The following is a 27496-nucleotide window of genomic DNA, read 5'->3' on the forward strand; positions in this document are numbered from 1 at the left end:
GTACCGCAATGAGATGTAAATGTGTCCCCGTTGGTTTCTCTTTGGATTTCTTTATGTTGCGTGTTTCAACGGATACACGGGGGGAAAAAAATGGATGGTCCTCCTCGACACACATCTCAAGATCTTGTATTGATGATGGAGAGTCTGACCACTGCACAAAGCCTTCTCCAGCACATCCCAAAGATTCTCAATGGGGTTCAGGTCTGGACTCTGTGGTGGCCAATCCATGTGTGGAAATGATGTCTCATGCTCCCTGAACCACTCTTTGACAATCTGAGCCCCATGAATCCTGGCATTGTCATCTTGGAATATGATCCATTGATGGAATAACCTGGTCATTCAGTATATTCAGGTAGTCAGCTGACCTCATTCTTTGGACACATAATGTTGCTGAACCTAGACCTGAGCAACTGCAGCAACCCCAGATCATAGCACTGCCCCCACAGGCTTGTACAGTAGACACTAGGCATGATGGGTGCATCACTTCATCTGCCTCTCTTCTTACCCTGATGCCCCCATCACTCTGGAACAGGGTAAATCTGGACTCATCAGACCACATGACCTTCTTCCATTGCTCCAGAGTCCAATCTTTATGCTCCCTAACAAACTGAAGCCTTTTTTTCCCAGTTAGCCTCACTGATTAGTGGTTTTCTTAAGGAGTTCCCTTCACATTGTACGTGTGGAAATGTTCTTTCACTATTAAACATGGGCTTAAATAACTTGTTGTCAGCTGAAAGATAATCACCCATGCAGTAATTATCCAATAGGAGGCTCCGACCTATTTGAATAGTTAAATCCAGGTGGAGACTATTTATTTGGCCAGGCTGCGTAACTCAACTCTAAGGCGCTCAGGTGACGAGCACGACTACTGGACTGTAGAGTTTCTTGAAGACGTTTCCAATCATCCAGGTAGCTTCTTCAGTTCTAAGGGTCTGCTGAGTTGAACTCTACAAGTCTAGTTGGCTTTCTTTAGCGTTTTGTCTGTACAATGACCTGGAGACCCTTCACAGATGACGTGCATCACCACATTAAGCCCCACCCCCAAACAATCTGATTGGTCCGACAGATCTTTGCTGGAGCAGAATCAGTTCCTAATGGAGACTCAACTTTCTGCCACATAAAGTATTTGTAGGTGGAGGATGTCGGTCTGGTCTTCAGGCTAATTGTCAGCACATACATTCAAAACTTGATCTTATACAAAAGGACAGAAACAAAACTTCAGTAATGAAATAAACTTTTAATGAACCGTACAAAAGAACGTGGGTTCTCTAGAACAGAACACGGTAACCTGAAGAGAACTTTACATGAAGGCGTTTCACAGTGGAACCACTGCTGATTTGATCCTGCATTATTCAACGTAACCGTGTGTAAATAGACGTTTGTTCCTCAGCTCAGATCTTGTTCTTAAAAGTGCAGAAGGAGTTTATGGAGCGAGTGGAGTGAGACGTGGATGTTAGTGTCGATGTGAGCAGCTCCATCAGAACAAACCAACCAGTTAATGGTCGACTGTGAGACGTTGGAGAGAAACGGACGAGAAGCTCTCAACAGTTATAGCTTTAAAAAAAGAATCATCCAACCAGACTCCAGTCATTACAACAATAAACTAAAAACAATTGCACATGAAACTTTAAATATAAAGTGGTGAGTAAAGATACACAGAGTGCTTTCTGGTTTAAAGTAGATGCAGCGACTCAGGAAAAACTAAACGAGGTAAAACATTTATAAGAAACAGTTGAACTATTTGAGGAATGTCATTTAACTCTGAGAACAAATTAGTGTCATGTCTGAGATCAACACAGAGCAGGAGGCTATCAGGTTAGCTTAGCATTGAGGCTAAAGCAGACAAACCGCTAGCTAACAGGTTGGAGGGTTCAGTCTGTGTTCAGTCTCAGTAATAAACCAAACACTGTTCCTTTAAACGCCACGTTGGTCATGTGACCTCAAACATCTCTGACTGTTCTCTACTCTAAAACTCTTAAGACTATTTAGATTATGATGATTTTAGATTAAATGCTAAGATGTGCCTCTACGTTCAGGGAATGTGCCGAGCTACAAGCAGCTAAATGCTTCCTTCATTTGTTTGGTCCGGTATCACATGGAGATGAATTATTTCCTGGGGCGGAGGCACCTCTTAATGATCTGATGGTGGCTCTCCTTCTCCTCCAGCTCACTGCTGATGATCTACGACCAGAAAAAGAGCAAATGTTAAAGCGTGTTTCACGGCGTACGACTTCAGGCTTGTAATCAGAGGACCACAGACGTCTTGTAGTGTTTAATTTACTGGATCGGCCAATACCCGCCAACCAATCAGAGTGCTCATTAAGTCACTCGTTCATGCCGTTAAAAGAACAATAATTACATCACCTCTGTGTCCTGACTGTAAAGGGTCAGTTCATTAAACCATGTGACCTCTCATGCTGTCAGTTAGGATGAACGTGCTCTGGTTTGGACTCAGTGAACGTGTGAAGAGTGAGTGGACGGACATTAGGGCCGACAACGCATCAACATAATCGATCACGTAAATACGTCAATACGTCCCGATGTTTAATGACGGCTGCCACCGCCGCCAGGCATGCTGGACAAAATAGATCTATGCGTTAAAAGGCAGGAAACTTTATAGATATGAAATGGCCTTTCACAGATGAACAACCTCTACCGCTTCCTGACATCGAACCAATGAGACAGCAGCGTCGGTATCTGGACTGGTCCATCCAGTTTAGTCTGAGCCTGGGAGTCGTTGCTGCAGAGGCAAACAGCTAGCACGCTAATGCTGCTCTAGCAAAGATAGTACTGAGCTTTATGTTTAGATTTATAAAGAAACGAGATGTTTAAAGATAATGACGGCAAAATGCATTTGTTGAGAACGCCTTAGTGGGTTTAAGTCAGGCTGACAAGTCTCCACTTCTGTATCAACACCACATCAAAGCTTTTACTGATTGTTTTGAGGAATTTCAACAGGTTTTCTTTACTGCGACTGTCAAAAGGGACGACTGCATCCTCATAACCTTGTACAGTTGAGTGGAGACTGTTCTAACCTACTGTACATCCTCACGGTACTCCAGCTGCACGGTGGCAGACGAGACGACCCTACAGAGGGTAGTGAGGACAGCGGGGAGAGTGATCAGAGTCTGGCTGCCTCCTGTTCATGAACTCGTCCAGAGCCGGTGCAGGAACAGATCACAGAGCATCACCAGAGTCTCCTCTCAGCCTCTCAATAAACTCTCTGAACTGCTGCCATCAGGCAAACGGTACCGGAGCATCAAAAGCAGGACCAACAGACTCATCAACAGCTTTCTCCCACCACCTGTTAGACTGCTGATCTACTGATCTGACCCAGGAAGTGCACCGCGCACTTTTATTTATTTTAACTTCAGTCTTTTAGTATTTGAACCGAGTCTTTTACCTGTTTAAGTCTGCAGAGATCTGAGAGAGAACACAGTTTCATGTCAAAATGACAATAAAGCTTGATTTGATTTGACTTGGCTTTGATTTCTAAATAGGACCAGTTTGACGCCCAGATCGAGCCGTGCACGTGGGAGACTCACCGGGTGGGACGGCATGTCCATGGGGGAGGAGATTTCCGGCCTGTAGAGTTTCCTTTTCTTCTTCTTGCCCGTCAGACTGAGGGACGAAGAGGAAGAGGAGCCTGCGAGCTCTGTCTCACCGCGACCGCTCACCAGACTCATCATCTTCTTGGCTGCAGAGACGGAGAGAATAGAATAGAATAGATAGTTTTAATTCAGTGTTCAGATTAGGATGCTGCAGAGGAGGGGGTTCAGGATGAGAGAGGACGACACGTATAAATCAGGCAGGAGTGAGACTGGGTGAGGGATTAAAATAACAAAGCTAAAAGAGGAGTGAAGGTGAGAGACGCATGATGGAGAGACAGGAGAGAAGGGGAAGCGAGCAGCAGAAAGAAGGACGACGCCATCCTTGCTCTGGGACCCTGAGGCGACAATAAATTAGCCGAGTGAAACGGGCCGTCCCTGAGGATACAACAGAAACGACTCTGGTTGGATTCCAATGTGTTCGCCGTCTCGTCTTCCTCCTCTAAGCCACCATTAGTGCCCCAAAACTGGCTGCCCTTGACCTGCTCCTCCGTCAGACACGTGTTATCCTTCACTTCATAACTCCTCAGGTTTCCTACGCACACGTTTTAGACTGTGACATTTAAAAAAAACTCAAAAAACAAAAAAGCACATCTGGGAATTAAGAGTGGTGCATTTACTGATGAAGTTCAGGAGGCAGACTGCAGCGAGGAGCACATATATATATATATATACTGACTGTATTTTATACTGTAATAACCCCAGCGTTCTTTCTGATTGCAGCTAGAATATGAAAACTCATTTTAAATATCATCAAAGTTGTTTTTACTATCGTAGAATTATTGCATCAGTAAAGCAGCTTCTGTAAAGAGACGCCAACGATGGACTGATGCAGACTTTCGTCATTAACAGGCTTCATTACTGCAGCTCACACCATGGATGGCTTTACTACTCTAGATGCGATTAAATGCACATGACTGTTACATCACTTTACTGCTCACCTGTTGGTTTCAGCCTAGATCTACTCAGTCTGCAGTAACACAGCAGGTTTTATGCTGCACTTGGACTATTTTCAGCGGTGGATTAATAAATGAGACTTTGTTCTGAACATTAAAGCTGCTCGTAGAGTCTTTCACTGTTCTTGGCCCGTTAGTGGGATTTGCTGGAGTTCCTGGCCGCCCCGTTTCCTTCAGTAAATCTATCGTCTAAATTCACACGCTGACCTTTTAGTTGTTCTCAGACAACGGCGAGGACACCTGGGTCATTACCTCCTCTGCATCAAAAACACTCAGGGAGGCTGCGTCGGGCAAAATAACTCAGAGAGCCGGGGGCTGTCTGACCTAAGTGCGACTTTGACAGGTGGTGTAAATGTGCAGAGCACCAAGATGTCAAAGATATAAGTAGGAACTGCTGGGAAATCAGGCACAGTCCAGGAGGATAACCTGGGTGTGCTAGCAGAAAATAAGAGGAAGGAGGACAACAGGCTTCTTTAGTAAACAGAAAACTTTCTGCTCAAGTTTCATTTAGCTTCTGGTTTTGATACGTTGACATGGCTCATCTCTGAGGATTCTTGCACAAAAGTTTGAAAATATTTCACAGATATTGCTGCTGCATCCCCTGGTCATCGCCACATTTCACCATCATAATTCTCTCCAACAAAGAGGCAGATAAAACCCAAGTATCACCCCACAGTGAAGAGGCCCACACTGTTCCACTGACCTTTACTGCCAAGCAGCGTCGGGGAGCTCTGCAGGAAGTCCCCAATCTTCTGCAGCGTTCCTTCCTTTCTGCTGCGGAGGCTGCTCTGGGAGTCCTGGTGACTCGCTGGGGAAGAGCTCTGATCACAGAACCATGAAGCACAGTTAGCATGTTAGCATGTCTCTCTTTCAGACTCTGGGTTCTGTAAAACGTGTTGTTAATGATGCTTTGATTTGAAGCAAATCTGGAGTTGAACTTTAGATACTGTACTTCATGTAGTTGTGCAAGCATGCATTTGTTTTGTGTTTAAAAGTACTTATTTAAGTATAAACACTAAACTGAACTGTATTTAAGCCTAGTCAAACTAGCAAATGACTTGAATATGTGACCTCATGTAAGAATACGATGATGTTTCAGTGACCTACTCTCTGAAACATCTTCTTTAGTGGCGGCAGGTTAGCATCAAAGTTGCCAAACATTCCACAAGAGGAAAAGTCAGAAGTGAAGAAGAGTCTGAAGAAGAGTAAGAGTCAGTGGAGGAAAGGTCAGGAGAATCAGAAGAAGAAGGGTTAGATGAGTAAGTGTCAGAAGAGGCAGAAGAAGAAGAAGAAGAGTGGGAAGACGAAGTCAGAAAAAGCATGAAGAGGAAGAACCGGAAGAGGAAAATTCAGAAGAAGAGTCGGATGAATCAGAAGAAGAGAAAGAAGAAGAGCCGGAATAAGAAAAGTCAGAAGAAGCACGAAGAGGAAGAAGAATCTAAAGAGAAAAAGTCAGAACTGCCAGAAGAAGAACTGGAAGAGGAAAAGTCACAAGAAGAAAGGACAGAAGAGTCAGAAGGAGAGTCAGAAGAGTCAAAAGCAAAAGAGTCAGAAGAGGAAAATTCAGAAGAGTCAGAAGAAGAAGAGTTTAATTAAAATTAACTTAGATTGAATCTAATTGACTCAGACATTTATGATCAGATCAGGATCCACTGATACTCGATAATAAAAGATCAGTATTGGATCAGGACATCCCTAGTGGCAAATAAGTATTCATGTTGTGAATGGTTCTGTGACATTAAAGAATTATCTACGAATTATTTAAGCTCAAAGCGTTTCCGTCGTCACCTCCTCTTGTCGTGGGGTCAGCTTTGGCGTCAGTTTGGTTCTTGTGTTCCTTCTGTTCTCGGCCTCCACTTCTTCCTGTTAACACACAACACACATAACATGAAGGCACAAACGAGCCCAGCGTTAAAAACTCTGAGTGTGTACTGAGTCATCTGTAGCAGAGGATTAGTATGAAGCCAACAAGTAGGTTAGAAAGAGAGTAAGAGAGAGGCTAAAAACAACCACAAAATGCTTCATAATGACCAGACTGTTAGGACGAGATGGAGCCAGTCATTAATTTAATGTAGACGTGGGGAGAAAACAATCACACACTTGGTGCACCGCACTTCGATTGGCTGTCAGTTTCTCTTTTTACCAGGCTGAATAATTTTCAGGGAGAGAAAACAAGCTCCAATTTAGCGCCATTTACCTGACAGAGCGGCACAAAGAGTTGACGAGCTCAACTGCTACCAGTCAAAACATCCAATTTGTCTTTAGTGCTCTTTCTCACAACATGATGAGCGCCATGGTCAACCGCCGGTGGAAAACCTTTCATTAAAGCAAACAAAGAAAACAAATGTGATGTTTTCTTCGGCTCTGGTTCAATACTTTAAAGACGGAAGCCTTTGGTAACAGTCAAAAAGGCTTCAACTGGTCCTTTTCTTACGTTTCCCAGGTACGCCTCAAATAACCAACTATCTTTCTGGTATTATAATTGAAGTCTCTGCTCTTTTACTCTTTGGTCTGCTGGAGTGATGCATTAAATTACATGACGGGTATGATTACATGGAGGATGTGAATGTAAACCTTTGAATTTGCCACCTTGGTAGCTTTCAGCAATTTTTCTGAGAACTGTTACTGCACCTATGAAAGGGACTATTCATTCTGTTTCCAGCCCATCGAAAGGCACAGAGCTGAGCATTTCATTTCAGTAAAGCTCAACTGTGATTTCAGTGAAAGCTCAAAACAAATCACCAATAGCAAGGAGGCAAGTCAAGATGTTACTGTGCAGGGCAGCCTCAAAGTCAAACAGGAATGATTAAGAGACTTTCTCATGTCTTTATGCAACACTAAATATTCCAAACTGACAATGTCTGACAGTAGGAGTGAATGAAAAACAATAACTCTGCAGCAGATTGAAGCTTTGTGGGTTAAAACAAAAACAGCTGCCATCGTTTCAAGGCGTCCATGTGGCGTTCATGTTCTAGGAAGTGACCATGCAAGGATTCATCCAGGCCATCAGTGGGAGGAAAGCAGTGAGTTCAGGCCACGGCGCCGACAAACTCAAACGTCAGAACATGCCTTCATCAGTTTCAGTACGATAAATCCCAGGACATATTCTGGCACTTTAGCAAATGAAGTGATTGTGACTCAGAAGGAGCTGACCTGAGAGGGAGGCTCGCCGGCCGGGCAGAGGAGTGGGCGTGGTGGGCGAGATAAACCCGTTCCGCTTTGAAAAGCAGGAAAAAAAGTCACGACATGTGGAGTCATCAGTGAGTCAGTGGATATTTTTAAAAAAATAATCCAAAAGGAGGAGAGAGACAGAAAGAACTGCAGGAGTCAAGAGAAGGAGTCATGTTTTTTTTTGAAGAAATTGCATGGTGGAGCTGGACTGTGGGTGAAAGACATGGACAGGGTTAAGAAGAAAGAGCATGAAAGAAGTTGAGAGATAAGTGATAAGCTGCAAATGGGTGTATGGAGAAAATAAACAAGATGAAGTGTGTGTGCGTCAGACAGGGAGAGATTAGATGATAGTGAATGAGACATGAGATAAATGTGAATCAAGACTGCAGAGTGGATAGTGAGAGGCAGATATGTGCTGCAGATTTCAAAGAATAGCAGATTCCCATGTGTACTACTTGTTCTCCGGGTGATTATTTAGGGCTGAAACAACAACAACGAAGCTGGGAAACGACTGAAAGACCTTGAACGTGGTCGTCAGAAGTGACCCCAAATGATTCGCCCCACCACAGCAGCACAACTGCTATGCACGAGCATCTCAACAGAGAAACCAAAGCAACCAGGCAGCAGCGTCAGTATTTGGGCTATACCACTGAGTTTAGTCTGATTGATCTGGTGATTGGGAGTCGCCATCGTGTTTCAGACAAGAACTCAACAAAGACTCAAGAGCAGATGCTAATGGCAATGCTAATGGTTTGTTAGCATGGTTTGTTTTAACACATATAGACGCTAATTATAGATACTAATTAATAACAAGTTAACCAAAGGATTACATGCATTTGCAGGTAATCAATAGATTAATCAAGAAACAACGGATAGATTAATCCACTCATGGACCAGTTGTAGCAACTATATTGTTATTAACTTTCATCTAATAGGCGGTTTAGGTATATGTATAAATAGCTCAAACCGGCGTAGGATACGTAGGCCATCTATGTCCTGCAGTACCTTAAATGAGCCTTAACACATGCACAGTAACACATGTTAGCAATAAACTAAACCTTGCTGGTATTCTGGGCTAAAATAAGCACAGACATCATCAAACACACCCCCTATGCAGCTGTTGCCAAATCCACATCATTAAAACGCTGTGGTTACAGCCGTGTCAATAAGGTGCAGGATAAACGCTCATATTTAAGAACAAATCAGGCTAATTAGCAGCTAATTACAGCAACAATCATTATCTCATCAGTGACTCTGATGACTGATAAATATACTCCCCGTCATCTGGAGGACTAGAACAGAGCACACAGCACTCCTGTGGATAGGGCCACAAAAACTCTCCATACCCACATAAAAGCTAAAAACTCAGATAAAGATTTTCTGGGACAGCAGCGATGTGTCCTCTAGAGAAAAGCCACACCATCATCAATAAATCATTAGGAACTCATCTGCTAAACAGACAGACACGGCAGGCTGAGAGAGGCTAGTCGTGATGAGAGACGACGAGAGAGTCAAGAGAAAGACGGAGACAAAGACAGGCGTGACAAAGACTACTGCAAAGAGTAAAGAAGACAAGACATTTATTTGTTCGTGCGTGTTCATGCTGTGCCGGTTTACATGTTCCAGACTGCCAGCGCTCCATTATCTCTGAGGAAGATTGAATGTTGCAGGAGTCCGGGTGGCTGATGAAATGGGCTGCTGTATCACTGCTGGGTCACCGCCTACAGACGTCAAACCCAGCAGATAAGAACCCACTTCAACCATGAGACTCCCTGCCTGGGTGTCACGAGGATGAAACAGGAGCACTCCATTTAAGAGGCAGCAATTAAATGTAAATCATTCCGCTGATTTTGACAGTTTAATTACTTTGCAAAAGCCAGATGAATGGCAGGAACACTGGAAGCCTCCACTTTGCGTTTAACATTGTTTTGGAATCAGGTCTCAGGAAGACAAACACTTCAAGCAACAAGTCGAGCCTCTGAAAAGTACTGATCACCAGCAAAGGCATTATAATTAATAATAATTATAGACAAACATTGATCAGCCACAGCATTAAGGAGAAGACTGGAGAAGTGAATAACATTTAAACCATCTTGTGACAGTTCAATGTTCTGCTGGGAAACTTCTGGACCTGGCATTCATTGGTGTGGATGTTACTTAGACATGTAGCACCCACCTAGACCAGACCAGGCACCCCCACCCCATAGCAATGACACTCCTTGATGGCAGCAGCCATCCCCAGCAGGATGCAGCCTGACACAGACACACACACAAAAACACTTTAGGAACAACTAAAAAAAACACATGAAGAACAGCACAAGGTGTTGACCTGGCCTCCAAATTCACTAGATCCCAAACTGATCAAGTATCTGTGGGATGATCCACAGAGGCCCCTCCCCTCAAAGGCCCTCCCACTAACAACAGGACACCCTCAGAAGGCCCATGTCCATTCTCTGATGAGTCACCACAAGGGAGACCTATACAATATCAGGAAGGTGGTCATAATGTTATGTCTGATTGGTGTAAATACAGCCTGTGCCTTTGCTAAGACAAATATTAATATGTGGATAACATATTTTACTGACCTGACAGTCAAGAACATTCAATAAAATCACATAAGAGCGGTAGAAACAAGTTGTAAAGACTGAATCTCACATATCATCCTTTGAGCAGATACAGCTATCTTGCTCGCAAACACCAGCAGCAGTTAAGAAACAACATTATCATGCGTCTGGAGTAGTGTCGGCATCAAGTATTCACTCTCAATCTGCTCTACCTTTGGTCTCTAACAACTCCTGAGGGAAATACAGAGCACTTTAGCTGCTAAATGCTTGTCTAAAATATTAAGGCTGCTTCAAAGAGTAACATGACCTCATGTGTTAGCAGGACCTTATCGGTTATCTGATATGAAGAGGATCCTCACAGTTCGTAGGTGGAGCACCCAGAGATTTCACTAATGTTGGATTTAGAAGGAATTACTAACGATTCTGTTGCAAGACATTTTCAGCTTGGCCTGTGCAGTACCATCCTGGCTACATGTTGTGGATCCATGTAGTCCATCCTGTGATAACTCTGACCTCAAGTAATCTGCTTAAGTGTCCTTGGACAAGGGCAGTTTTAAGTCTGAAGTTCCTGCAGGGGAGCAGGAACAGACTCAACTCCTCCAGAGAAATGACACCAACATAGTGACACGGCCAATGTGGTGCATCTGGGGGCTCACAGAGCGGCCGCCAGCATTTCCGCTTTCCACATTAACCACGTCCACTTCCAATTTCTGACCAATCACATTATAGTAGCCGCACACACTACAGGAGAAAAAGTTCTCCCAGAATGATGTGACAAGAACAGGCTGTGAGAACTCCCAAACGAGGGCTGCAAAAACAAACTTCTTGCAGAGTATGTAACAGCCTTTATTCTAATACGATCAAATGTTTTATCACACACAACAATCCATTTGCTAAACCGTACAAGCTTAGAGAGTTCTGCTATTTCCTATTGAAAGTGATTCAGACTGAAGTTTCCCCAACCACATAACTCTTGTTGGGGAAAGTGGGTCTGGAGTCATTCTGTTGGGAACTGATTCCGAGCCGGGCCAATCAAGTTTTTTGTGCAAGCTTTATGTTCTGATGTACAGATGAAGAGACATCTGAGTGCTGTAGAGTTAAATTTGTTTACAACAAAATGTCTCAGACTGGCTGTAGGACTATCAAGTTGATGCACTGCACATGATAAAATCCAGATGGCGCATTACCTGATTCGTAACAGGGTAAACAGGAAACAAATAGCCTTTTTAAACAGACAGACATGGCCAGCTGGAAGAGGTGAGCCATCATGACAGACAGAGAATGAATGAAAAAGTTTGAAAAGGAGAGAGAATAATGGAGGAAGACAGAAGTGGGAAAACAACGGTGTGTAAAAGCAGGAGAGGTTGTTTAATGAGAAACACCTCTGTGCATGATGTAATACAGTCAAGGAAGCAGAAACTACTTCCTCCAACCGTAATGTTGCATCAACAACTGAAACTGATCTCCTGCATTAATGTATGAATTTTCATTCTCTGCTCAGTTCATGCAAATCACATTCAAAACATCCCACTTCCACAACATTTACATATCGGGTCCAATTGGCTCCCACCCATGTTGCCGTTCTACGCAACACAACAACATGAAAACAAAAAACTGAAAGTGAATACTGGAGGGAACCTGGGGCGTCTTCATTCACATGTGAACATCCTCATGGCTGTGATGTCTGCTTATTGGCCGTAATCAGACAATGTTCACGCAGCTTTACTCTCCCTATTGCAAAGATGAGCAAAGGCAGCAAAGCAATTCCAGCGTCTGTTTTCAAACTGTTTACTCATGCAGGGAAGGACATATATCCTCACCACCACTCATCCAACATCTACGGCTGGAATGTTTGTTCCCCCCTGACTAGATACTCCTATATTTGTGTGAGAAATTTGGATTCAAAGAAGCAAACACGCTTCACCCTGCAACACACTTTATGTTTACACTACTGCTGCTGGTAGTGGTTGTATAAAACTATTTAATAAATGATGTAACATGTTCGGTAGCGATGCATTTTTAAGGCCAGGAGTGAAGGCTATACTAATGTGGTAAATGATGGTGAGAAATGGGATGACTGTAATTAGGGGAATGTTTTTTTAATCCGCTTGTGAGATGGGGAGGATGAAAACTAGATGCTATTTACTGAAAAGAAAAATGTACCTGACGTGCTGTTCGTCGTTTACTCCGCCTGAAAATGTGAGACTTAAAAAACAAAAACAGTTTGGTTAAAAACATCAGAGTACATTTTGTTTCTGGTGATCTAATTACTCTACTAACAGTGTCATGTGGAATTTACTTTTATTAACGTGCAAAATTCATCGACATTCATTCTGAGAATTTCTGATTTACCTCGTCTGTTAACGGCTTAACCCTCGAACGTTTCATATTTGCTGTGAGTTTCTGAAACCTCTGCACCATCGACATAATCAATACTTCCCTAAAAAACCTGCTGTCAACAACTTGGAACTTGACATCTGCCCCCTGGTGGATCTATCCATGCTCTGCGGTCTGTAGCTTTTGGCAGCCATTTCTAAAATGGCTGCTTCCATCAACTTTGTAGGTTTTTTTTTTTTTTTGCAGGGAAATCTTTGCTAATTTTGAAAAGGATATGTTAAGAATATCACTTATGTTGTTGCTGATATTTCAATATGAATATTTACCGAAGTACTAATAATTACTTCATTCATGGCCATGCCATTTTTATAATTTAATTAAAAATAATTATTTAAAAGATTAATCTTAAAAGCAGTGTTAATTTATTCCATATGAGTGGAGTTTTCTTATAATCACATGTAATTTTTCTATTAATTATTCCAATTAATCATAAGTGGAAACGGTTGTTTTTTATTTATTTATATTAATTTATTTAAAATTTTAAATCCTTTAAGTACAACAGTATTAATAAAGTGAATTTTCTGACTTACTTCATATGTCAGGCTTCACAGGGTTAAATGTTCTGCTACAGAGGTCATCTGACCACACATTTCTAACAGCATTGTTAGAACTGTAATTTATTTACTGAGTTCTTGATTAGCCCTCGGTATCTGCAGGTATACCCACTTGGTCTGACAAAGAGTTATTGACGTAGCCTCAGACTAAACTTTGTTAGTGAGCTCTGGAGTCCATTGATCTTTTAATCTAACAGCTGACAGGAAAGTGAGAACCTGCTGAACCATTACTTTGAAATCTGTCTCCAGCACAAAGTCTTTTATGTTTCTAGTGAATGAACTGCTTTTTTTTTTGCTGCCTCCTTGACAACGTGTTGTTTATTTGCTGGTGGCGCACTGTTCACAGCTCTAACGCCGTCAAGAAAATCACCACACAAAAATACATCTACTTAAAGCTCATAGCGTTCCAGTTAGATCATTAGAGATGGAAGCATTGGTGTGGTTTAATGTTTTATGACATTTTAAGAGGAAGCATTAAAGATTTATACCGTTCAGGCTCCTGGTGGGGTTTGATATAAAGCACCCACTGGACCCAGAGTGTCCCTCACTCCCTCTATCATCCATGTTTAATGTTCAAAACCAACTCTCTCTCTCTTATGTGTGTTTGGAGATGCATACTGCTTGTATTATAACACGGGGCTGCTCAGGGAGGCTACATTTGGAAGTCACAGAGGGAGGCCATTAATATCCATGAGCTTAAAGCATGTACTTACATTCTTGTGTGCCATTTTGTGCGTGTATGAATATACATTTGGGTATTTACAACAATGCTTTCTGTGACAAAGCCACGAAGCACAACTACTTAAGTGTCACAGGGAAAGACACACAAAGCCAGTGTAGAAGCATTGTTAAAGATTTAAGTGCTTGTGTAGCTCCAGGAGCATTAGTGTCTGTGTCTTCAGAGGACACAACATTTCTTTTTAGTTATGCTCCATTAGAGCCTTTTCTATTAAGTTTTTATATTGGAACAGTACTGCAGTACCAGGTATGCTTTCCAGTTTTATACTATCAACACCACCTCTCAAGAAGTGAAAGAGTAAAAGTTCTATTTACTAAATCAGAATAAACCCTAAACCCTAAAACCAACTAATTGGTCGGCATTGTCACGTCTCGTTGCTTTTTACACCCGATGGAGCTCGGCTGTCATTCAAACCCTATTAAAAACACAAAGGCACACTCCTGCAGCCAGTCATTTAAGACGTTAATAGCTTCCTCTTCCACTGCTGTGCCATGTTGACAAACAGCGAGGAATAAATTGACTTTATCTATGTCACACGAGTCAATAACAAATCCCTGCTTAGTCAAATTAGTAGTATTTTGTGTTGAAGAAGTAAAGAACAAAAACAAGCACAAAGCATCTCTGAGGACCTGGCTGTCTGTCAGTCTGTTTCCTGACGCTCACTCTATCCGTGACCTCGGTGAGACCCCGTTAAGTGTCGTCCCCTTAATCAGTTGCGATCCTGCTCTCTGCTTGCAGCTGGATCAAGGATAGGCCAAGATTATGCTGGCACCGGACCCGCAAAGGATTCAATTAGAGAATATCTGAACCACCCTCTGGCCAATGTACTGCTTGTCTCCTAGCCTAAAGCAACACTGGCTGTAAGTAGCTTAATGGAAGAGACATACACCTGGCATTGCAGAACTTCTGTTTTGAAAAAACACAATAATAATAAAAGAAAAATCTGCCGTAAATTCCGGACTATAAGCCGCTACTTTTGTCACTTGCTTTGGACCCTGCGGCTTATACAACGGCGGATGGATTTTTACAGCTAACGGTCACCAGGGGCGCACTATCATGTCATAGATGATGACACGAGGATTAAGAACTGACTTTTCTGGTTATTTTGATACAGTAAACGGTCGTGCCTCATCAAGCGTTGTAAGCTTTGTTTTTTGTTATAGTGCACTACTACGGTACTATGACTGCAGGAAGTGCGCTAGGAGCGCACCGTTGTATTATTTGTGCACTGCACGAATGCTGTTTGTAATGTCAAAGATGTGAAAGTTTGATCGATTGATTTTTTGTTTGATTGATCGAAAGATTTATGTTTGTCAAATGTAAATAAATGGGACGCTTTGCGTTTCCAAACAGTCATTTCTGTCCCGACAATCCCCTCCGTGGTAGAAGAAACCCTTACGGTAATTAAACATTAAAACAACAGCGGTTTATAGTCGGGTGCGGCTTATATATGGAACAATCTGTAGTTTCCCCAAAATTTAGCTGGTGCGGCTTATATTCAGGTGCGCCTTATAGTCCGGAAAATACGGTATATATTTTTTACTTTTTAAGAAAAGTTGGTGGAAGTGAGTCAATACTTTGTGGGAAAAATGTTGGGGGTCTATCTGTGTAACTAGAAAATCCTCCAAACAACAATAATAATGACACAGAGATCAGCTAACTTGCTCTACAGAAGGAGGGATTCTTTCTGTCAAAATGCTCCACAACTAAGGCTCAGATGCAAGGAATATTTCCAAATATATGGAATTTTACTCCTCAATGGAGTCTTTTTTATCCTGAAATGCAGTCTCAGTTTATGTTTAAACGTTATTTCCACACTTTCATCTGAGCTTCCATGACGACAGGGGACCCAGTTGGTTTGAGTTGAGATGGAACTGGAAAGCCTCAATCATAAGCTTTGTATGTGGAGTGGGGGAGGGACGGTCATGGCTGATCTACTACACTACTGGTGGGAAGTTTGAGGTTTAAATAGGAACTCCTCCTGAAAAAACTTGCTAACAAGCAAGTTTTTTCAGGAGGAGTTCCTATTTAAACCCCAGACTTCCCACCAGTCTCCTAGAACTGAAGAAGCTACTCGGATGAGTGGTGAAACGTCTTCTCAAAATAACTCTACAAGTCCAGTTGCCTTTTTTGACCCTTTGTTGGGTATACCATGACCTGGATGACTGAGAACCTTCACATACAGTCAGTACAGGTTATTAAGAACAGGCGGTGTCATTTATACTCTGTGGTTTTGTGCATACATGTAAAGCTGTAGGGTAAAATAAAGGTGATGAACGTTGAGGAGACAACCAACACAGGATCTATGATTGGGATAACTAGCTCATCTTTCCTTCGGGTCTCATTCAATCACTACTAGGGCTGTAATATCACTACTGATTTCATGAATTGATTCAATTTCAATTCCCAAATCGAATCAATTTAACTTTAAACTAATGTTGTCATTGGTTCCTAATATTTGAGGTGTTTGGGTTTACTTTGGGTTTTCTGTTCTTTCAGGTCCGAAGATGCTCTCAGGGTCAGAACTTGTAATGTTACATGTGGAATAATCTTGCTGCGTGGTCTCGTGCAAGACAACGACGAGATTTCTAACGAGAGGATGCAGGAAATGGCATTTGGTAGGTTACCCCTCTAAATCAAGATGTGTTTCCACTGAAGTGTTTACTGTCTGCCTGCCTGCTATTGAGTAATACGAGTGGGTGTCTGGTTCTGTGTTTACAAGATACAGTGATGCTGACATGGGAAAAGGAACGCAGTGTTTGAGCAAAACAAAAAGTACTGTACTAGAGGTTGAGGTGGAAACAAATGGAGTCTAGTTTTAGTGCTGGGTGGGAGCTTCATTCATAATACTTTAGAATTTGAGAGCGTAGTAAGGGCATAAATATGACGGATCAATGACGATACCGTGTTTGTTCTGAGTGCTGTATATGCGTACGATGGGTCCAATTAGTTCATCCTCTGTATATTTCCCTCATGGTAAAGTAAACACACTGTACCATCTGTCTGAGCTAATAATTACAGGCTAGATTGTTTACTGACAATGAAACATGGCAGCGGATCTGCAGAGGTGCAGTAAGAATACACATCTACATTTCAAAGGGCGTGATAAAGCCAAAGCTCGAAGGAGATGTCACATTAATGGATGTGTACATTAAGTACAGGCTGCACAGTAAGACTCCACTCTGCTCTAAACTCTCTCAGCAGCAACCGTCACCACTGTGTCAGGTTCTTCTGCTCATTTTTAACCTCCTTGAGAATTCCCATCGAAAATTCCTGTTCTTTCATCTTACCATGTTACTTCCCTCCTCCCTGCGCTCCATTCCTGCTTGCTTGCTGCTTTTATCTTCCCATTCTCCCTCCTTCCGCTTTGCTATTTCCTCTCTTCCTCCCACCCTGTCTTCTTCCGTCATTCTTCATCAGTCCTTCCTCCCAGTCTTGTTCCATTTCACTTTCTTCTGCTCTGGCTGGCAATTTATTCTTTCTGTGCTGCCCACACCTCCCTTTGTACTCTTTTCTCTCAGTTTACATCGGCCCACTTCCCCGTTTCTTTTCTATGCACCCTCTTGCTGTTGGGTACAAGACATTACTTCAGCCTCCTTTGACTGGCCCACTACTCTGTGAGGGATGACAGGGTCATTGATGTGTTCGTACTCATGATCCGTTGGCTCTTGACATTTCAAATCCTCTGTATCATTATTTCTCTCATATGTTCAGTTGAGTTCACCTCTGTGGACTTTCAAATGGAAACTGGGTCATTGCATCAGCGATACCAGAGGTGATGCTCAAAGAACACTGTTTGTAAAAACATAATGAAATGAAAGCGACCGCCAGAAATGGCACTGAAAAGTCTTCCCTCCCTCTCTGAAAACTCAGGACTCTTGAAAGATTGCCAAGATTTTTATGTCAAGAAAAAGAGAGAATTTCCCATGGCAGTCTTTTTGTACTGGCTTCTTAAAAAGGGAAGTGTTTATGTTTATAAATGTTGACTGAAGTTTGAATGAGCTGCAGAAGCTCAACACAAACACGTACGTCTTTTTGTGGGCTCCTCATTAAATCTACTTCCTCTCTGTTTTTGTTCCAGATCTCTCCCTCTCTCTCTCTCTCTCTCTCTCTCTCAACATCAGCCCAGTCAGCAGAACGGCAGTCATTAGTGGAATTACTTTGGGGTCTCATCGCACAGCTTTCACCCGTGTATGAATACGCCCCGCTGCTAGCATCAAAAGCAAAGACTACAAGGAGTCAAAAGAGCCTGGTTACAATGGAGGAGGGCTTGTTACATGAACAAGGCCTAACATGCTTCATCTAATGAGCCTCTGTCACAGCATGGAGAAACATCACCAACATGTCTTCACACACTTCTAACCAGTCACTGTTTTAAGACACAGATGAGGCCAAATGAAACGTGTGACTATTCTTTTAATGGGCAGAAGGTTTTCCTTAAAAATAAAAGTTTTTTTAAAAAGGTTAAACTTCTGGAAAACAACCACAGCGTTTACTCACACTCACAAAACTCTTTCAATAGCAGTTCTTCTATATTCTAAGTCAGTAAATGTGATATTATTTCACATTGCAACTCTTTTCCTTTTATGTCAAACAATAATTCCTGACACTAAATCACACATGACCAGTCTCTACTGCATTCAAAGTCTGACCCAATACTTTGTGTCGATCAAACTCAAAGACTTTAAATCACTGACTTCTTTTTTTGAGACAAACTTCAAATACAGTTTCCCCTACGCCATAAAGACGTCGGAAAGGAGATGTCTAGATCATCCATTGTTTCCATCAAATGACTATAAAAAGATCTCAGTTCCAACATGGTTGTGCCACAGGTACAAAAACTAAAAACCATAGACGCCAACTCCAAGCGTTGCTCTATGCATCACCTCTATGTCTCAATATGTTGTGAACAAATGGTCTTAAGCTGCTGCATCACACAGTTGACTCATTCAGTTTCTCAAATAGCTTTCCTCTTGGTGCCAACTTCCTCTTGGTTTTCTGTGGACTATGAAGTCAAGACGCAACTGGGAAATCGAGCCTCAAGAACATTTACATGAGGTAGCAATTTCAATTTTGGTTACCTTCCATTGCAAATGTACCAATGAAACCTGAGTAGCTGCTGTAGTTAAAATGCGTCGCTGTTAATTTATTTAAATGATTCTTCGATATTCTTCTGCTGAACCACTGAAAATCTAAATTAAAATATTAAACACACTGAGCTTTGCCAGGTTTATTGTTTTTGACACGGTGAAAGCCTACAGGTAATCACGATGGTTTCCATTAACATTCACACCCGTGCCCTTGGTGACATAAATTATTCAGGGTATCTTGCCGTCATCGGAGGTGTGAAAATCGTTGTCAAAATATTGCCAACAAGTCCCTGAGCAAGAATGTGAAACTAATGCTCATCTGCCAACACATCTCCAGGACGGGAGATGTCACGGTTAACGTGCTCAACCAGGAAAAGGTTATCTTGGAAAGTTGCGTTCAGTCAACGTGCATCTTCTTTTTCTTCAAAAGTTCAAATTTACAGTTAAGTGAAATATCTTCAAACTAAAATTAACCACGTTCTACAGGTATGAAGATATGTTCATGTCTTATTATGAATCATCTAGAAGTCCAAAACCAACGGTAACAAAAGTCAGTGCCTTAGTAGGTTTTGTTGGCTAATATAAGAATCCCATGGATGCTATAGGTTTGAGTGATATGTACGCTGATCAGGCATAACATTATGACCACCGTCCTAACTGAGGAAAGCCAGAGCACCGGCCCCCATCATGTGCACGTTCTACGGAGGCACCACTGAGAGCATCCTGACCAGCTGCATCATTGTGTGCATCACATGCCTGGATCGTCCCCCGATACCCAATCGGGACATCCCTAGTGGAGTGTAGTCATTTACAGACACTAATCTGGATAAACTGAGAGCTGGCATAGTATATTTATGTAAAAGTCAGAAAAGAAGACATATGGTGCACAATTCACTATTTCATTGAGCTGACAGTCTGACAGTACTCCCTAGCCATCAGTCTCACACAGTCCTGCATTAGACATCCCATCTGAAGCTCCATTAGAGATGCAGCAATGAAACCCTGACTCACCTCATCCATACAAAACCCCCACAAAAGTAGCCAGGTTGCCTTTGAAAAGGAAGCACTGGATAAAATACTGCAACAACTTTTAAAAGGGATATTTCACAACAATGATTAAATATGAATTTAGGAAACAGTTAAACCTGCAAGTTTCTCCTTGCAGTAACTTTGTCAGTCGTAAACTTGAAAAACTGAGCACGTGCATATGACTTACGCCCATAAGGTATTTTCATGCCTCAGCACTCGTATCAGCACCTCCCATGCACACTGCCACAGGAGATTAGGTTGAAGCAGGACTATGCAGGGCTTACATGAGCAACAAACAGCCAAGACTGTCAGACTGCAATAATTATGATATATAACATGAGTATCCAAGACACAACTCTTCTATGCCGGTATATTTGGCAGCACACGGAGCAAACGTGCTGGATATCCCGTTAAAAAGAAGTGAAAATAAGATGTATAAAATAAAGTTTCTGCAGTGCCCTCTTATTTTTGGCATTCCTTTCTACGCTGGCACGGTATGTTTTCATAAAGTTTTTCAAGAGGGGAAAAAAGTAAATTATTTCTCGAACAAGTTGACGATGACGGAAGAAGAAGAGTGATGTGACAAGTGAACTGCGCTCGACCTCGTGCACCTACGAGTGGGAAGCTTGTTTAATGTGCTCTCTGGGGTGATGTGTGTTTGTGTTTGTATGTGTGCACCATCAAAGATGTGGGAGGACGGATGCATGTCGCTCCTTAATGATTAATGAGAGTCATACATGGTATGTGAACATGCATGTTCTTACTAACTGTGCTGGAGGCTTTACAGGAATAACTGCCAAGAACAGTTTTACTTCTGTTTCTGTGACCAGATTAAAAAATATTTAGAAACACGTCTTAGTTGCAGTTACGTATTATATTGAATCTATGATGATTTAAGAGTAGGGATGTCCTGATCAAGCTTTTCCCCTCTTGATCTGATACCGATCTTTTAATACTGAGTCCAGATCCGATCTTAAAGTTGGTCTCCTGTAGCTTCCTAAAGTCTCTCCTTTTCTTCTCCTAGAGTTGGTCTCCTGTGTCTTCCTAAAGTCTCTCCTTTTCTTCTCCTAGAGTTGGTCTCCTGTGTCTTCCTAAAGTCTGTCCTTGTCTTCTTTGTCTTCTCCTTGAGTTGGTCTCCTGTAGCTTCCTAAAGTCTGTCCTTGTCTTCCTTGTCTTCTCCTTGAGTTGGTCTCCTGTAGCGTCCTAAAGTCTGTCCTTGTCTTCTCCTAGAGTTGGTCTCCTGTGTCTTCCTAAAGTCTGTCCTTGTCTTCCTTGTCTTCTCCTAGAGTTGGTCTCCTGTGTCTTCCTAAAGTCTGTCCTTGTCTTCCTTGTCTTCTCCTAGAGTTGGTCTCCTGTGTCTTCCTAAAGTCTGTCCTTGTCTTCCTTGTCTTCTCCTAGAGTTGGTCTCCTGTGTCTTCCTAAAGTCTGTCCTTGTCTTCCTTGTCTTCTCCTAGAGTTGGTCTCCTGTAGCTTCCTAAAGTCTGTCCTTGTCTTCCTTGTCTTCTCCTAGAGTGGACTGGATTCAGTCCAATAAATCTTTCAGTCAAAGTTAATGTAGTGTGGAGAGGGTAGCTGGTACCTTGTGTTCTCTACTCCAGAAATGTTCTGGTCATCCAACGCTGCCATAAACTCTCTAACCCTCTCTGGAAGATGTTTCTCCTTGACGCTGTCTCCAGGAAACTTTTCTCTTCTTTTAAAAGTTCAGTGTTTGTTGTTGTTGTTTGGGTGCAGCCTTTGACTGAGTGGACTCGGTTGGTAGTATTGAATGATGATCAACTACTACCACCTCACCAGACATCCACATTCAATTCAATCCAATATTTACTAACTGCTGTCTGACTCCCTTCAGTTTACACAGCAGACACAGGACCTTCTGTTCTTTTTCAATTTTAGTAAACCGCCATAAAAACTGAAGAGGTTTTGAAGCTACCGGGACAAGGTTTTGTGTTCATGGCAGAACCAATAACAACAAAAGCCTGGTCCTATCCGATCATTTTAACAATGTCTGGGTCGGACCCTGATACTGATCGGGACGTCCCTGTTTAAGAGCGTCAATTATTATTATTCTATTCTTATTTTTTGTGAGGGTTTCATTTAGTTCACTGAGGCAACATGGGCTCTTTCATTGTCATGTATTAACCCTTTATGGGGCACTCATTGAAATACTTGGAAATTTACATTTTCAACCCTAGGGCATAGGAAGGGCATGTGACAAATGCAAAAATATATATTTGTATATTTGCATGTGTCACATGCCTTTAGGACCATAAGGTAGCCAGTACTTCCCGAGCATTAGCCGAAAACCAACATTTACATAAACGCAGCTGCTTGTGCATTAAATCAAACTCCAGTCACAGACAGTGTCCTGAAAACGACCTCTACACTGTTCACCCTCCAGTGGAGTGCTGCTTTTAAAACGTCATCCCGTCTGGAAGCCCCTTCGGTCTGTACTGGGCCCGGTTTCCAAGGCAACGTGCGACATTGTTTCACAGAACATTTGTAGTATTGACCGACTCACAGCGTGAAAACTCTGCAATCCATTTCCAAATGGCACAGATGGAGCCGTCTTGTTGACCTCGTTACTAGTCACACAGTATATAAACGGCACGTGTTGAGCTTCTGGCAAAGTCATAATGCTCTTGGTGAGACTAAGAAAAAAAAAAAACACATTTCTATGTGTTTATACACGTGCGAAACATTCTATGTGACCTGCACACTACATGTTTTATATGCATTTGATTGCATGTTCTGGCATATGTTTTTATGTGACACCGATTCTGGCATGTTTGTATTTGTCTGGCTATAAATGAATAACACCGCTGTAAAACAATGGCCACAGAAGCTACTCGCTGCCGTCCCAGAGGTGTTGTCGACTGCTATTGTTCCACATCCAGAAGAAAATCCACGCTACCAGAGCAGGATAGCTGGAAGCTGGGGTAAAGGTTTCACTGTGATATTTTCTCCACGGAACATGTGTGAAAAACGATCATCTCTGAAAATAACTGCAAAACCTCATCTCATCTCAGCCTCGTGTCTCTTTTTTTTTTTTTTTTTTTTTTTTTAGGCGTCTAGGGAAGATTTATTTTCGGAACCACAGAGGGGTACATGGTGTACAAATGCAGCTTCATACCGAGGAATATTTCCACGTGCACAAAGCCTAGAAGACATGAGGATGCCCAATTAATTAAAAGTTTTGCCTCCCAAAGCATCTTAAATCTGCTCATAGTTTCCATATGAAAAGTGTTTAATCTGGCGAACATGTGGAAAAGCTGCTTTTTGTGTTACCGGCTCTCACCTTCTCCATCTCGCCGCTCTTTCTCTTGCGTGTCGAGCGGGTGATTTTGACCGTGACGGCGCTCTCCTCCCCCTGGCGTCGCAGGGCCACGCGGTTCGGCTGCAGAGGGCTGAAGGAGATCTCCAGCTCGGGCCGGGGAAAGCGACTCATTCTGCCATTCTCGGTGGAAATCTCGGAGGAGTCCAGGACTGACGGGAAGCCGGTTGAGCCCTGTGGAACCACACGTGATATCAAGGTCAGGTTACTCCATCCGGTCTGAGCTAGTCAGCCTGGAACTAGAAAAGTGTCACGGCAAGTTGCCACAACAACAGTATTCACACCTCTGTCACTGTTGCTGAGGAAGACAGAAATAAAGAAAGACAGAAATAAAGAAAGAAAGAAAGAAAGAAAGCATCCCAGAAAGAAAGAAAGAATCCATGAAAGAAAGAAAGAAAGAAAGAAAGAAAGAAGGCATCTCAGAAAGAAAGAAAGAATCCATGAAAGAAAGAAAGAAAGAAAGAAAGAAAGAGAGAAAGAACATCCCAGCAAGAAAGAAAGAATCCATGAAAGAAATAAATAAAGAAAGAAAGAAGGAACATCCCAGAAAGAATCCCAGCAAGAAAGAAAAAAGGCATCTCAGAAAGAAAAGAAAGAAAAAAGGCATCTCAGAAAGAAAGGAAGAAAGCAAGAAAGAAAAGAAAGCATTGCAATAAGAAAGTAAGAAAGTATCCCAGAAAAAATGAAAGAAAGAATGCATCCCAAAAAGAAAGAAAGACAGAAAGAAAGAAGGAACATCCCAGAAAGAAAAGAAAGAAGGAACATCTCAGAAAGAAAAGAAAGAAGGAACATCTCAGAAAGAAAAGAAAGAAAGAATAAAGGCATATCAGAAAGAAAGACAGCATCGCAAAAAGAAAGAAAGAAAGAAAGAAAAGCTAGCCTGACATCCAGACAGACAGAAGCAGCCTGGTTCAGGTTTTTCTTTCACTCAGCTCTACTGAGGCCGATAGTTTCTTCCAACCACATCTAAATCCATAGAAGCCCAGATCTCTCAGAGGTGCGTACCGTTTATTGCTTTTGTTCAACCTGCTGCTAACTTTTTCTTCAGTACAGTGTAAAAACTGAAGGAACTTTTAATGTTTCAATGGACGCGTTTGTCGTAGACACATCTATTGTCTGCATTACACATATGAAATAGATTCCTTCTTTATATTAAAGCAGAAAAGCTGCAACGCTGAGGGTCCAGGATCACAGGGTGTTTGTCAAGGGGCAGCAGATAAAAGACACATCAAACCAGCTCCCCTTTGAAACTGGTAGATGTCAAGTAGAGCCATGAGATCAGAACTGGCAGAACCCACCGGGCTGCTGGTACAGCCTTCACTGAGGAGGAGGAGGAGGAGGAGGAGGAGGAGGAGGAGGAGGAGGAGGAGGAGTCAGTCAGCAGATGCTCTGTAATACTGAGTTAACGTTTGAAATATGTGGCCTGAGGGCTGGAGACAGGTACAGGCATTTGAAGCATTTGAAGCCTCTTTGAAGGCTGGAGAGGCGTTTCTGAAAATGGAGTCTGGTGATGTAGACAGAATCTGCTCTCCTTTGAAGAAGAACGCTGAGAAGTACCTGCCGACTCTTGAACTAGTTTAAATACGTCGTACTTGTACCCTGGCGATGTTTGTGTGATGATGCAGCGCAGGAAAACAAGGCCCAGACAGACGGAGTCATAAAGAGCTTTATGCAGACACAAGAAGAACAAGGAGCCCTGCAACAGACGGACGGATCTGAACATAAAGAGCTGTGGCAAGTTCTCCATGGAGCTCCTCTCCAATGAGATCTGGTGCCGTTATACAGGAAAGGAGTGGCCCTGCCAAATACTGACTAGATCTAGTTTATTTGCCTTTACTGCTCTTTGTAAACCTGAAGTTAGAAAGGTGTGACCGGAAGCTTCAGATGGTATTAGACAATCCTCTGTAACATAACTGCATCTATAGAGCTCAGAGGAATGACGTAGAGAAAAGAAGTTAGATTTGAAATGTTCAAAATTTAAATTATGAACAGAATCAAATGTGAAGAAAAAACAGTTTGTCCAAAAGACAAACTATCTGGAAACCGTCTGGTTGTTCCTGAGTCATGAGCACCACCCACGGATGTTCTTAAAATTAAAAACTAAAACTGCCACAACATTAGACGGTGAGTTAATGTAACATCTAGTCTGAGCAGGATATGCCCTTTAATTCACAAACAAAGCAAGTGACCAGGACTGCCTTCTTTCATCTCTTTTGTATCGTCAGAATTAGGAACATCCTGTCTCAGAGTGATGCTGAAAAACTAGTTCATGGATTTCTTTCTTTCAGGAAGGAAGATTACTGTCATTCATTACTGTCTGGATCCAAACAGCTCTTTAAAAAGCCTCAGATTCAAAATGCTGCAGCAAGAGCATCGACAGGAATTAACAAGAGAGATCATTATTCATTGGCTCCCTGTAAAATCCAGAATTTAAAATCCTCCTCAGCTCCATTTTACCTCATAGTACCATATAGATCACTTCAATCTCAGTTCAGGCTTACATGTGGTTCCTTGAGTTTCAAAAAGTAGACAGAGAAAGAAGCAGCTCATGTTGAAGGACAAGAAGTCCACGAACGAAACAGTGTCTGAATCTCTCGGCCGTTTAATTTCTGTCGTATGGTCCCGTCAGATCAGAAACTGGTTCAGTGGGAAATGTCCCGCATTTAGAGCGTACTACACAGCCGTGAGCTTACCTGACTGCTGACTGACGCCCTGGTGTCCCTCTTCCCAGACGTCCTGTTAACAGCTTCGGTTTGCTTGGGTTTCCCGACCAACGCTGCAGGGCTCTCACTGCTTTTAGTCTGCGGCAGGAAAATAAAAAAAGAGATAATGAACATCCACAGTTGATGGTTCTCACCCTACATGTATCTACCAGGTTCAACCATAGCTTCTAATACAGTTATCTCAAAGAACATTATCTCATGCAGGAGCCTCCTCCGGTCTTTCAGGCTGTTAAATCAACAAGTTTCAGCCTGGTAATGTCAGTATTCAATGAAAGACAAGCCAACCTTTTTCCATCTAGTTGTAAAGTTGCATTCACATTTATTTCACTTTGAATGAAGACAATCTATGAATAAATAAAGTAAAAGGCGAAGGAACATCGAGCATTTTCTGAGAAGACAACGAACATATGAACAGGCACCAGGGAAATGTAACATTATGGAAATTTTAAACTACGGTATATACATATATTAATGTACGAGCATTCTCAGTGTTGGTGTGAATATTTAGATTCACCACAAAAACACATTATAAGAGATATAAACTCTAGATGAGCGATGCTGCTGTCCTTTGGTGAAGGTTAAACCACAAATCTTTAAAAGCTTCCTTTAAGTAAGGGTGGTTTATTTACACAAAAAAAGATTCTCATTCTGGCTCCAGTACACACATATATACACACACACACACACACACACACACACACACATATATATATACACACACACACTGACCTGTGTGAGCGTGTCCCTCTGTCTGTCTGTTGAGGCCTTGAGCTCCTGGTTCAGTCTCAGGATCTCGGCCTCCCTCTCAGACAGAGCGGCCTGCAGCTCTGCCACACTGGGACCACTCTCATCCTGTAACAGGAAGTTTATGTACACGTGTGTGTTATCCAGAGCTACTACTATTAAATCTCTAAGCACCAAATATCCTAATACTTTATAATGCAGATTGGATATAATGAAATTAAATCACTTTCCCCACACAAAGCAGACGACACGTGCAGCTCATACACAAGAAGAAAAGGAACAGCACACTTCAAATAGTGAGGTGACCAGCCTTCATCTCTGGTGTCTGATCAACAGAATGTTGTTAGTGGGGGGGCCTTTGAGGGGAGGGGCCTCTGTGGATCATCCCACAGATACTTGATCAGTTTGGGATCTAGTGAATTTGGAGGCCAGGTCAACACCTTGTGCTGTTCTTCATGTTTTTTTTAGTTGTTCCTAAAGTGTTTTTGTGTGTGTGTCTGTGTCAGGCTGCATCCTGCTGGGGATGGCTGCTGCCATCAAGGAGTGTCATTGCTATGGGGTGGGGGTGCCTGGTCTGGTCTAGGTGGGTG

General features: G+C 42.3%; 1 protein-coding gene across 2 annotated transcripts in view; it reads right to left on the minus strand.

Moving 5' to 3' along the window:
* Nucleotides 1-795: 795 nt before the first annotated feature.
* The window catches only part of LOC311500581 (kinesin-like protein KIF20B), a 42743-nt gene continuing 16042 nt past the window's right edge, over nt 796-27496 (minus strand). For both annotated transcript variants that reach the window (XM_084562079.1, XM_084562078.1), the window contains 7 exons: nt 26892-27014; nt 26133-26240; nt 23404-23613; nt 6353-6427; nt 5268-5385; nt 3546-3697; nt 796-2181 (listed from right to left, as the gene is read on the minus strand). In XM_084562079.1, coding sequence (XP_084418205.1) covers nt 2107-2181; nt 3546-3697; nt 5268-5385; nt 6353-6427; nt 23404-23613; nt 26133-26240; nt 26892-27014 — 861 coding nt within the window. In that variant the 3' untranslated portion in view covers nt 796-2106. The remainder of the gene's footprint in view (nt 2182-3545; nt 3698-5267; nt 5386-6352; nt 6428-23403; nt 23614-26132; nt 26241-26891; nt 27015-27496) is intronic.

Source organism: Chelon labrosus (genome assembly GCF_963514085.1).
Source record: "Chelon labrosus genome assembly, chromosome: 15".
Taxonomy (NCBI): domain Eukaryota; kingdom Metazoa; phylum Chordata; class Actinopteri; order Mugiliformes; family Mugilidae; genus Chelon; species Chelon labrosus.